Source organism: Leptodactylus fuscus, chromosome 5, assembly GCF_031893055.1.
Source record: "Leptodactylus fuscus isolate aLepFus1 chromosome 5, aLepFus1.hap2, whole genome shotgun sequence".
NCBI lineage: Eukaryota > Metazoa > Chordata > Amphibia > Anura > Leptodactylidae > Leptodactylus > Leptodactylus fuscus.
Window position 1 is genome coordinate 54,832,881 of NC_134269.1, and position 12,216 is coordinate 54,845,096.

The 12,216-nt window shown below is 42.9% G+C and overlaps 2 protein-coding genes across 3 annotated transcripts in view; one reads left to right on the forward strand and one right to left on the reverse strand.

Moving 5' to 3' along the window:
* Positions 1-12,216, reverse strand: part of PGPEP1L (pyroglutamyl-peptidase I like) — an 18,480-nt gene continuing 6,264 nt past the window's right edge. Inside the window, exons 2-6 of one of the 2 annotated variants that reach the window (XM_075276178.1) lie at positions 3,830-3,917; positions 2,976-3,028; positions 2,251-2,367; positions 1,251-1,477; positions 1-252 (exon numbers count right to left, since the gene is read on the reverse strand). In XM_075276178.1, coding sequence (XP_075132279.1) covers positions 84-252; positions 1,251-1,477; positions 2,251-2,367; positions 2,976-3,028; positions 3,830-3,872 — 609 coding nt within the window. In that variant the 5' untranslated portion in view covers positions 3,873-3,917 and the 3' untranslated portion in view covers positions 1-83. The remainder of the gene's footprint in view (positions 253-1,250; positions 1,478-2,250; positions 2,368-2,975; positions 3,029-3,829; positions 3,918-12,216) is intronic. The other variant, XM_075276179.1, reaches the window with a different exon arrangement.
* LOC142204849 (protein FAM169B-like) overlaps positions 10,746-12,216 on the forward strand; it is a 22,429-nt gene continuing 20,958 nt past the window's right edge. Inside the window, exon 1 of the mRNA XM_075276177.1 lies at positions 10,746-10,805. Coding sequence (XP_075132278.1) covers positions 10,754-10,805 — 52 coding nt within the window. The 5' untranslated portion in view covers positions 10,746-10,753. The remainder of the gene's footprint in view (positions 10,806-12,216) is intronic.

Consider the following 12,216-nt stretch of genomic DNA (forward strand, 5'->3'; position numbering starts at 1 on the left):
GTCTGCTGTAATGCCGGCGTGTACGGCTCTCATACACGCCCGGCGTTACTCAGTGTGCATGCACCCTTACTCTGCTTCTCTCATCAGTCACATAGTAGGTTTAGCTGTCTCAGCACCTCTTGGATGATGATTTGCAATGCTTGTCCCAGTATTTCTGCTGTTATGATTCTGCTTAATGGAGGCACATGAATAAACACAGCTTTCCCAGATCCACAATGCAGGGAGATGTAGTAGGCATATTCACAGAGGTACCTATAGGGATACACATATTAGTAAATTCTCTTCATAAGACTCACACTGAAATTAATACAGAAAAAAAAATCACACATTTCATATTGCTGTCTACAACAAGCTTGAGGCATTGTACTGTGTATATACATATTTTTAATATTTCCATGCTATTGAGAAATTTTTTTATTTTTATTTTTTTAAAGAAAATGGTTAGTTTCTCTACTTATTTGACACTGATCAGATCTGTACAATAGAAGTCTATGGAGTGGGAAAGCTCCTCAAAACAGAGATACCTGTCCTATAGAGAGAGGCTTTTCTTTCACAACATATCTGTGAGATATCAATATCCAGCATTCTCATGTCACCTCCTCCTCTCCCCTCTCCATAGACTATAATATAAGTACAGCACAAAATCCCTTGGATATAAAGTAAAGACATAAGTAATAGTTAATGAAACTGACACTTTTCTTAAAGTACTACTGGATTAAGAAAGAATAAATGATACTTGCACTTTAAAAAAAAGTATCAAAGATGTCCATACACGTACTCAGAATTCTGGAAAGGCTGACGAAGAGCGAAGAGTGTTTTGGTTCTTTTTTTTTTTTATTCTCTCATTTCTGGTGATTTCCTGAACCCATATCAGCAGACATATGTTGACCTGCCATTATGGATTTTCTGGTCATTGGGTGCAGTCACTTGTGACAGGATATGTTCCCTATGGGCATGGACCTAGAAAATCTTACCGCCGACTGGTCTTGGCACAAGCCATAGATTAGGGTAGCGATAGATCTGCCAGTTGTTGGCAATGTATCATTCTAGCATTTACTGTTATTGTCTAAGGCAACAATTTTTCCAAGACCAACTGTTAACAATGAGACGTTCAGAAAACTGAGCTCAAATCTCTGGTTTATGGTTCATGCTTAAGATGGATTTACATATAAAGGAACAAAAGACACAACTCGCTTTAAATGTGCCATGTTGTTATTTCCAGGCAAAGCACTTATCCAAACTTCTTTTACCTCCCGGCATCTCTGGAATGGATAACATGAACCCCTGGCCATGATAGATTTTTGCAGATGCTTTTCATATTAACGGCAGACTCTATTCTATCCGGTCCTTCCAGCAAACAGCAGCCTCCTTGTGGGTGAGCGCCACTCAGGTCTTTCTCCATGTAGCCTTTGTTTCTTCCGCATTGCTCCAGGGCAATTGCTTTGGATGAAGACATCATTCCAACATGTACAGACAGCTAGTGTATTTTGCCATTTTTGCCAGGAAAGAATAACAGGAAATGAACATAGCAAAAAAAGCAGGTTGTTTAGAAGTCATCTGGGCACGAAATAGAATAAAAATATGGGTCTGTTTATCTATTACGATACATGATATGAATGGTTACACTGTCCTATTAACATATTAACACCTTATATGCTTGTACATAAGATATATATAAACATTTATATACAGTGTGTATATATATATAATATATATATATAATTTATTTAAACATTTCTAGGGTTTTTCTTTATATATATATATATATATATATATATATATATATATATATATATATAATTTTTTTATTTTTTTTTGCATGAAGCTCTTTGTTGGGCTAAATTCATACATATGTGTGTGTATATTTCTATTATATAATTTGTGGCAGTAGCAGATGTATAACTATAGGCACGTATTTTAGGCTTGCAGACACATATTAAAGTTACAACCATTACATGGAAGATATATGTTTTGCGTACCATCTTGATAAACTATACCACATTGAACAAATTGATCTCTTTGTAGGTAGAGTGCCGCGCAGTCAAACCACATGTTCTGCCGTTCTTGCATATGACAGTTTTTAAAGGTGATTCATGTATAAAAGAAGTTTGCCTTGGTTTTCCCACGTGGTAATTGTCTGTGCACTATACTTCTGCTGTGTGTGAACCCCGCCTGCTGTAAAGTGTCCTTCTTGCCCCACAGTAGTGACAACTGTGCCCCATCAAGTTCTGCTGCATCTGATAGACCAACCTGTGGCTGCACCTCTGTCCAAATCCATTTGATCTTCTTTTCCACCGCACTATATTTCACTGGAAGCTCCAGGATCTTAAGTTGAAAGTTGTCACCAAGACCAAGTTTGGCCAGCTCCTGTAACAAGGTAATGGAGAACTACAATACATATATAGGCTGGTGTATGGTATATTTGGTGAATATAAATAGTCTATAGTCTTACAAAAGCACATACATCATAAGCAGAGCTGCTGTTGAGGTCAGGTATTCACGTTTGGGACACAAGTGTCCCATAGTTGTAGGTTCTACCTCTGGATCCGCACAGAATCGGGCACCTATGATATAGCCCCCAGCTGCAGTGAATGAAGAGTACATTGTATATGTGGGGCTCTCTCCATTCACTTTTATGGAGCAAAGGCCGCCTTGTAATTGTGAGATGGGGGTCAAGGGACCCAGTTTTTGAGAAATATTGAGGTCCAGATTTGGGCCCCACCATCTCTGGGACATAATTGGCATATCTAAAAAAAAAAAAAAAAAAAAAAACCTTATCCATAAGTTTTATCTATACAGATGTCTGGAAGACTCCTTTAATATCAAATCTGATGTATACTAGGGTACACAACTTAAAGTTGATGTCCTGGAAGCAGGAAAAATGAGCAAGCAAAAGGGTCTGAGTGTTTCTGACAAGAGCCAAATTGTGATGGCATACAGCAAATCTACTTAGAAAAACTAACATGGGAGATTACCTTCACTGCTTCCCAGCTGGAGTTAACAAAATAATTTCTGTATGGGCCAAAACCTTCCAATAACAAAAAAGAAAAAAAAAAAGATATATTCAGATAAAAAAAAACATCTCAGCAAATGCCTGTATTAATATGTTTAGAGCTGTTATAAAGTAGCATCTTGTTGTATTCCCCTGCTCTATAACTGGACAGATGTATGCGGCTAAGTTCACATTTACGTTATTACAGACTAATGTTCTCATTCTTCATGAGATGAGAGCAACGGGCTTAGACCATGCTAGAATAACTAATGCAGAAGGAACTCTGTCTATCTGCATTCACTCCAATGTAAACCAAAATGACAGAAGCCTCTCCCTATCCTACAGCTGCTTGTTGGATTCATGCACATGTACCTGGTGTCTCCCAACTGGGTTCCTTGTTGGCTCTGACATGTCCAATTGCACTTGAAATTTATTTGTACGTTTCTATCATACAAGGTAATAGGGCATCTATTGGACCTATCTAAATGTATAATGGCGCTCAGTATAGTCTCCCCTATACAGATTTGGTATAGAGTTTGCTGGTAACAGGCTTCCTTTAAGATTAACAGCAGATGCTACAATAATAAATTGGATCTAGCAATGATTTATAAGTAGCTAATGTGTATGGCCAGCTTTAGTTGTAGACCATAGTGGGAATTATTCCATCAGGACTCCTACCAAGCAGGAGTGAAATAATGCGCTGAATAGTAAAACTGAACACCTTTAGATAACTAGATGGAGTCTAAAAATTCATGTATTAAGGTCAAAACATAAACCTGTCATAGAAATTGGTGCTCCTTGCCCATCATCTTTATTTTAGTGATACCAGTGACTTACCAGTGACAACAATGAGGTTTGGACTATCTGCATTGGAAGCCATTAGTTAGTAACAGTCCGCTAGTATTGATGCACCAGTTGGCAGACCCTGCAAGGCAGAACAGATATTTGGGAAGAAGGATGTAAACCAGAGCATTATACGATCTATAGGCATAGTCTATGTATAGGTGGTACCCCATTATGTATGGGGATGTGGGCTGCCAATGCTTTTCTATGTAAGAAGAAAGTAGATCTTAGTAGGTGACACACCGATTAATATCAGCTAGATATCATTACTGGCCCGTGGCTTTGATGTTGCCCCATAATATAAAGCTTAGAAGTGTATACACTAGTGGCCCGAGTACTAGATGCTGCTATAGAGACATCTCACGTGGCACCACTCTATAACCTTCATTACATCACTAAATCCTGGGAATTTATCAAGAGCTTCTTAGATATGGGCAAGATCTACTGCTCCACCTGGGGGGCAAATGTTGGCTAATATGTGCAACTACCGATAGGAAAACATGGACAACAGTAATTTGTTTGAAGCCACCTTCATTGGGTCTAGCAGATGGCGCCTAACAAGGGCTGGGACCCTCATGTGAGACCTGTACCAATCCCCAGAACAGGTGTGATAGGAGTATGCGTCATGGAGACAGACAATGAATGGAGAAGGAGCTGTGATGTGTGTACCTCAAGTGTGTGCATTCACTTCTGTGGGAGCTGTTTCCGAGACTCCCAAAAAGGTGAATGAAGAGAGCCACGCTCATGCAGCCCCATTTCTCCATTCATTCTTCACTTGGATGCAATGGTCTGCGGCTCAGTCACCAGGTCAGCTGGGGAATTTCTATTCTGGACATTCTGTGCAGTCATTCATATTAGATACTAGAGGGAGGACCCGGCTTCGCACGGGTATATTACATTTTATGTTTGTGTAGTGGCCCCATAAGAATTGTCCAGTTTTGCACTGGTGTATTTTGTATGTGGTTTCTGTGTATGTCCATAAGCGTCATGTGGTTATGTGTATCTCATTTTGGATATCAGTGAAACACCTGTGATCAGTTGTTATGGATACCTGGAGTAAAGCTGTATCTAATCCTTCCCCGTGTAATACTGTGTTTAGATGCAAGTATCTAATCCTTGTTGGTGTGGTACTGTGTGCAGATGCACATATCTAATCCTCCCCGTGTGGTATTGTGTGAAGAGGCGCGTATCTAATCCTCCCCCGTGTGATACTGTGTGCTGAGATGCGTATCTAATTCTCTGGCTTGTGGTACTGTGTGCAGAGGCATGTATCTAATCCTCCAAATCGTGATACTGTGTGCACACACACGTATATAATCCTCCCGTGTGGTATTGTGTGAATAGGCGCGTATCTAATCCTTCGGCGTGTGGAACTATGTGTAGACGCCTGTATCTAATCCTACGGCATGTGGTACTCTGTGCAGACGTGTGTATCTAATCCTTTGGCGTGTACAAATGTGTGTAGACACGCGTATCTAATCCTCTGGAGTGTGGAACTGTGTAGATGCGCGTATCTAATCCTACGGCATGTGGTACTGTGTGCAGACACACGTATCTAATCCTATGGCATGTGGTACTGTGTGCAGACGCGTGTATCTAAAACTATGGCATGTACAACTTTGTGAAGACACATGTATCTAATCCTCCCCTGTGTGGTATTGTGTGAAGAGGCGCGTATCTAATCCTACGGCGTGTGGAACTGTGTGTAGACGCGCGTATCCAATCCCCCGGCATGTGGTACTGTGTGCAGACGCGCGTATCTAATCCTATGGCATGTGGTACTGTGTGTAGACGCGCATATCTAATCCTCCCCGTGTGGTACTGTGTGCAGACGTGCGTATCTAATCCTTCCCCATGTGATACTATGTGCGGAGACGCGTATCTAATTCTCTGGCTTGTGGTACTGTGTGCAGAGACATGTATCTAATCCTCCAAAGTGTGGTACTGTGTGCACACACACGTATCTAATCCTCCCCCATGTGGTATTGTGTGCAGATGCGGGTATCTAATCCTCTGGAGTGTGGAACTGTGTGTAGATGCCTGTATCTAATCCTACGGCATGTGGTACTCTGTGCAGACGTGTGTATCTAATCCTATGGTGTGTACAAATGTGTGCAGACGCGCGTATCACATCCTCTGGAGTGTGGAATTGTATGTAGATGAGCGTATCTAATCCTACGGCATGTGGTACTGTGTGCAGACACGCGTATCTAATCCTACGGCATGTGGTACTGTGTGTAGACGTGTGTATCTAATCCTATGGCGTGTACAACTTTGTGAAGACATGTGTATCTAATCCTCCCCTGTGTGGTATTGTGTGAAGAGGCGCGTATCTAATCCTACGGCGTGTGGAACTGTGTGTAGACGCACGTATCCAATCCCCCGGCATGTGGTACTGTGTGCAGACGCGCGTATCTAATCCTATGGCATGTGGTACTGTGAGTAGATGCACGTATCTAATCCTCCCCCGCGTGGTACTGTGTGCAGACGCGCGTATCTAATCCTATGGCATGTGGTACTGTGTGTAGATGCGCGTATCTAATCCTCCCCCGCGTGGTACTGTGTGCAGACGTGCGTATCTAATCCTCCCCCGTGTGCTACTGTGTGCGGAGACGCGTATCTAATTCTCTGGCTTGTGGTACTGTGTGCAGAGACATGTATCTAATCCTCCAAAGTGTGGTACTGTGTGCACACACACGTATCTAATCCTCCCCTGTGTGGTATTGTGTGAAGAGGCACGTATCTAATCCTTCGGCGTGTGGAACTATGTGTAGACGCGTGTATCTAATCCTACTGCATGTGGTACTGTGTGCAGACACGTGTATCTAATCCTATGGTGTGTACAACTGTGTGCAGATGCGCGTATCTAATCCTCTGGAGTGTGGAACTGTGTGCAGACGCGTGTATCTAATCCTACGGCATGTGGTACTCTGTGCAGACGCGTGTATCTAATCCTATGGCGTGTACAAATGTGTGCAGACGCGCGTATCTAATCCTTCGTCGTGTGGAACTATGTGTAGACGCGCGTATCTAATCCTACTGCATGTGGTACTGTGTGCAGACGCGCATATCTAATCCTCTGGAGTGTGGAACTGTGTGCAGACGCCTGTATCTAATCCTTCGGCATGTGGAACTGTGTGCAGATGCACGTATCAAATCCTTCAGTGTGTGGAATTGTGTGCAGAAGTGCGTATTTAATCCTCTGGTGTGTGGGACTGTGTGCAGACGCGTGTATCTAATCTTCTGGAGTGTGATACTGTGTGCTGATCTGTGTATCTAATCCTCTGATGCGTGTATCTCAGTTTGGATATCAGTGTTGTATTGTGCATGTGGAGTGACCGTGTGTATTGCAGTTGGAATATGAGTGAAAGTCTTGCAGGTTTGTATTGGCTAAGGGGGGGGGGGGGGGCACTGTGTTTGGAATGCTGTATCTCAGCAACGGTACGTCCGAGCGAGTTGGAGTCTCATCTTAAACCTTCCCGGATATCTGAAGTATCTCTGTACCAAATTTGGTGAAGATCGGTCCAGTCGTTTGGTTCGCATTAGAGAACAGACAGACAGACAGACAGAAATTCATTTTTATAATATAGAGAGATTATGGCATATCCTGTGCATATGCTATAAATATCTACTATAGGAATATTGCCAAGTTTTTTTTTTTTTTTAAAGGTATCTTGTTAGGATTGGTTTGGACCCAGCACTATACAGTGTACAGAGTCAGATGCAGAAGGCTGCACATTATATAGTGGCTGAACCATGTTATGACTGCTGAGATCGCTCTCTGCTTCCGGCTCTGTACACTTTAGGGTACTGGGTCCAGCTGAAGTCCTGATCCACGCAGAGGTTTGGTGTTAGCCCTCCACCAATCGCATATTGATTGCCAATCCTATAAATAGGGCATAAAAAAATTAATTTTGGAAAATCTCTTTTTGTTTAAGCAGGTTGATAATACACTAGTGACAGCCAGTTATAATAATGCGTCAGTCATGGACCTGTGTACAAGTAGAAATAACAGATTGTGATCTGTGCATTATGGTGAATGAATTAATTGCAGACTAGATATTCTTTATAATGGTTTGATGTTGGCCACAATGATCTCATTCCAAGTCGTAGAGATTCCTAACCAATGACTCTGCAATGGAGATTAGAAACTAGTAAACAAGTCCATAGTATTTTGGATTTGTTTAAATACTGTCAAGGAGCAAAGTTGCTTGGTACATGTTTCTAAGGCTCAGATTCCTGTAACATTATAGGGGTCCACTCTCCATTATAAAACAAATAGTAATTCCAAACCTGGAGAGTTACAGCAGCAAATGTCGTACTGTCAGTTGTGCCTAATGATGATGAACATGGCCGTGATCTATCAGGTTATATTGTGATCCCATTCACTATCATTGGGTGCAATATAGCAGCAAAGCATTGCAACGTTATTTATTCAGTAAATAGACAGCCCACTCCTCTTTTGTAATGGTGGGTGCGATTTCCCAAGTGGACTGGCTGGATTCCCTGTAGACACAATATTGCATAGGTAGGAATGGGACAGCACTCCAAAGTTCTTTTTTGGAGCTTGCTAGTTAATTTATATATTTGCAGTAATACTGAGACCTATATAAAGTAAAGAGAAGAAAAATATTCTACATTCAGTCAGCACACAACATGTGGATGTGGTAATAGATTCAGATGTAGAACATCGAAATCAGAAGTTGGTGTGTGTGTATAACAATAATCAATATTGTGCAACACTGCCCTTCCTCAGGCTTGGCATGTCCTGGTTGAAGTTCCAGAGAGGGTGTAAATAGGCTGATAAAGAGGGACCAGGGGAAGGTCCTGGTGTGAGGCTGAGGAGGAGTGGAAGGGACAGCAGCAGCAAATGTTTGGCTGTCAGTTATACGGTCACCTTAAGGCCGGGGCCCCACAGGATGTAAACGCCGCGATTTGCCAGTGCAAGAGGAAAACTCTGAACTTTCTCTTAAAAGCGCTGCGAAAAGAACTGCAATGCGTTCACGCAGCGGTTCAGTGCTGCGATTACGGCCCGTGGGGCCTTAGCCTAAATAGGTTTTCTGGGGCTCTAATATTTATGGCCTATCCTTAGGTACTTTCACCAGTCACCTGAGTGAAGAGGTCACAGCGGATTTTGGCGTGGAATCCTCCTCAAAATCCACCCCGACTATAGAGGTCTATGTAGACCGCTAGCTGCTCTTTCTTCAGGCGGATTCATTTGGGCCTAATCCGGAGCGAATAGCCGAGATGGAATGTGCACACGCGGAATTCCTGTGTGTACTAGCCCTTAATGTGTTGCATACTACATTGAAGATGATATTTGTGTATGGTGTCCACACAAAAAATTCCCTTTCTGCCCTTGTACGATAATAGTGCCTCCTTACTGCCCCTAAACAGTAAGGTCATTGTGTGACCAAAGATCGCTGGGTGGCCTTCTGTCTTTTTCACTCATGTTAGAAGTTACATTGTAAACCCAAGGGTGCCACGACCATTACTTCTAATGGCTTTTCATTTAGTACCGTGGCCTACCACCGAGCTCACGGGAAATGAAGTTGTAACTGCAGATCTTCACTTTTTCTGGTCATCTAATTTACCCTCCTGATGAGCTGACATGACTAGTCAACGAAATGCGTAGAGGAACGGCAATAGGGCACAATCATGGGAGTATTTAGACACTGTGCTTTTCCCCTTTGGTTATCCACCTACGGGGTCAGTAGTAAGATATCTATTAGGACTTTATGATTCACAAGTATAGGGCCCGTCCCTATTACCTAGTCAGCGTCAATTTAGTTGTTGGAGCTTTTGTATTTAGGTTGAATTGTCTATGGTTAGTGGACTGACACCATGTTGGTATAGCAGTACAGTTCTTAGCCTGCTCAGTTTTATCACTCTTTTTTGCTCCACTTCTAACATACTCCTATTAGTGCACCAAGTTCCCTGGTTACTTATTATTGATGGGAACTGGGTATAGACCAGTTCATTTGGTTTTGAGAAAGTGGATCTGGATTTGGGGTGTGGTTATCTTCCCTCTCCATACAGAATAGCCACCTCAGAATTTATCGTTTATTTAGACACTATCACCGTTACTTTGCTTTAATATCACAATAAAAGTTATGTTTTAGATTACTCCTTCCAGTGACCATTACTTCTAGTTGCAAAAAAATCTCTGATGTCTGATCTTTTTGCAACTACAATACTGCCTCTAAACAGTGATAATGCCCCATAAACAAGGTGCCTCTAATACAGTATTATAGACCCTATACAATAATAATATCTCTTTGAAAATTGCTACTGCACCCTTATGGTAACATAGAGTACCTGAATTCCAAATACAGAGAGAGTACTCTTATATACAGTATAATAGTGCTCTACACAGAGGGGATATTTATGAACACCATTCTTCATATCCCAAGCACTGCTAGGCCATATACCTGTGCTGTAATATACAGCAGCCCCTCAATGCAAGCTCATTTTTACTATGCATGGCCACATACCCCAGTCTATTACAACCCATAGCAGGTTCACCTTCAGTAAGTTAGCAGTGGGGTCTTGGTTTTGCTAGCAGGGTGGTGTATCTAGATTTCGCCATTCGATATAGTTATGTAACCAGACAGCACCGGCCTGCTGAGCTGTGTGTTGTAGAACTACAAGTCCCAGCCACTCCTATCAGTTTATAGCTATCAGCCATAGTGAGAGTTGTAGTGTTACAGTATGAGGAGGCCATCATGTTGCCCATGCCTGCTGCCCTGCTCCCTCCCTGCCTCACACTACAGGCCTCGTCCTTTGCTCTCCTCTCTCAGCAGGAGAATTCTCCACATTTTATCAGGGATTAGCCTCGGCCTATGGCAGCCCCGGCTGAGCGGGGAGGGTCAGGGGGGAGGCCGGCTCACAGGTAGTGGGCCTGGCGTACAGCAGGATATGATGGAGCAGCCGAGTGTAACACAGAGTCACAGAGCTGTCCGGGCAGGAGGTATAGTGTGAGCGGGGGGACGGGGAGCTGAGGGCCGCTGCCAGGAGGATTCCCGCCCTGCAGCCATTAGCGGCCTTGTACACACTGGAGCACCCTGCCATTGTGGTACACGGCCTGTCAGCAGGCCTAGGGCTCTCCTGCTGGGACTTGTGTTACTACCCGAGCAGGAGAGCCCCTCCACCTCCTATATCCTCTGTAGTAGTCACCCCCAACCTGGGCCCCTCCTGCAGCCAAAGCCCCCAGACCTCCTATATCCTCTGTAGTAGTCGCCCCTCCACCTGCTGCAAAGCTATTCCCATCATGCCATCACACACACAATGCATGCTGGGAGTTGTAGTTTTGCAGCACCTGTGGGATATACAGTGAGTTGTTGCTCATACAGCAGTTGTATAGTAGAAAATAAACTGGTTGCTATAGGATCTGCTGGATTTGTGTATATTACAGCACTATAGTGTGTCTAGACTGATACAAAGTGCACAGAATGATGTTACATGTAAATAAAGCTACAGAAACCTGTATCTGGCCTAGGAGTTTCGGGTTTCACGGTATGATGTAACATACTACAACTATACACTATACTTTGTAACGGCTATGGGGCAGACTTATTGTTGCTATTGTTTTATGCCATTTTTGTTGCGTAAAAAAAAGATCCTGACCTCAAATTGTCGCATCTGGTATATTTACATTGAGCATGACACTTTCTCAAGGGGCTGGCGATGGCGAGAGCTTTCTGGGAGCAGATGCATCAGCCCTACCAGATTTATTATCATTTACGCCATCTAAGAGCTGGCATAGATTTCACTCCAGGGGCTCAGTACGGCCTCGTCATGAATAAGGAGCATCTCCCACCATCGCAGGGGATATGAAGGGCAAATCTTTCCCTTTAGTCTGTGGCAACGCTAATGTTAGTGCCATCACATTGTGACCCTTAAGGTACTGTGATATCAGACATTGTTCAATCTTCATTTTTTTTTTTTCATTGGCGACACCTTCAGGGTCACAAAGCATTTGGTCATGCGGCGGGAGTAGCGGCCAAAGTCGTGTAGAAAACCTTATGTTTAAGATCTCTGCTTGTTAGTAGTGAATGGTATTTGTCTCCAGCTCTCTTTTATTTTAAAGGGTCTTTGTAAATTAAAACCTGTGGATTTTAATTTTTGATAAATCCACAAATATTTATATTCACTGGCAATATGCAGAGTGTACGCCTGCGAGAAAAGTACAAGAAAGGGGTTGTTCAGGATCTGAAGGTAATTGATGTTGATGACCTATACACAAGATAGGTCATCAGTATCAGATCAGTTGGGATCCAGCACCCTGATGCCTTCCCATTATCGAGTGAATGGGGGCAGGGCTTGCAACATCAGGCGCCACTGCCAAACTGTACAGACCAGAAGATCCACTCAGTGTATGG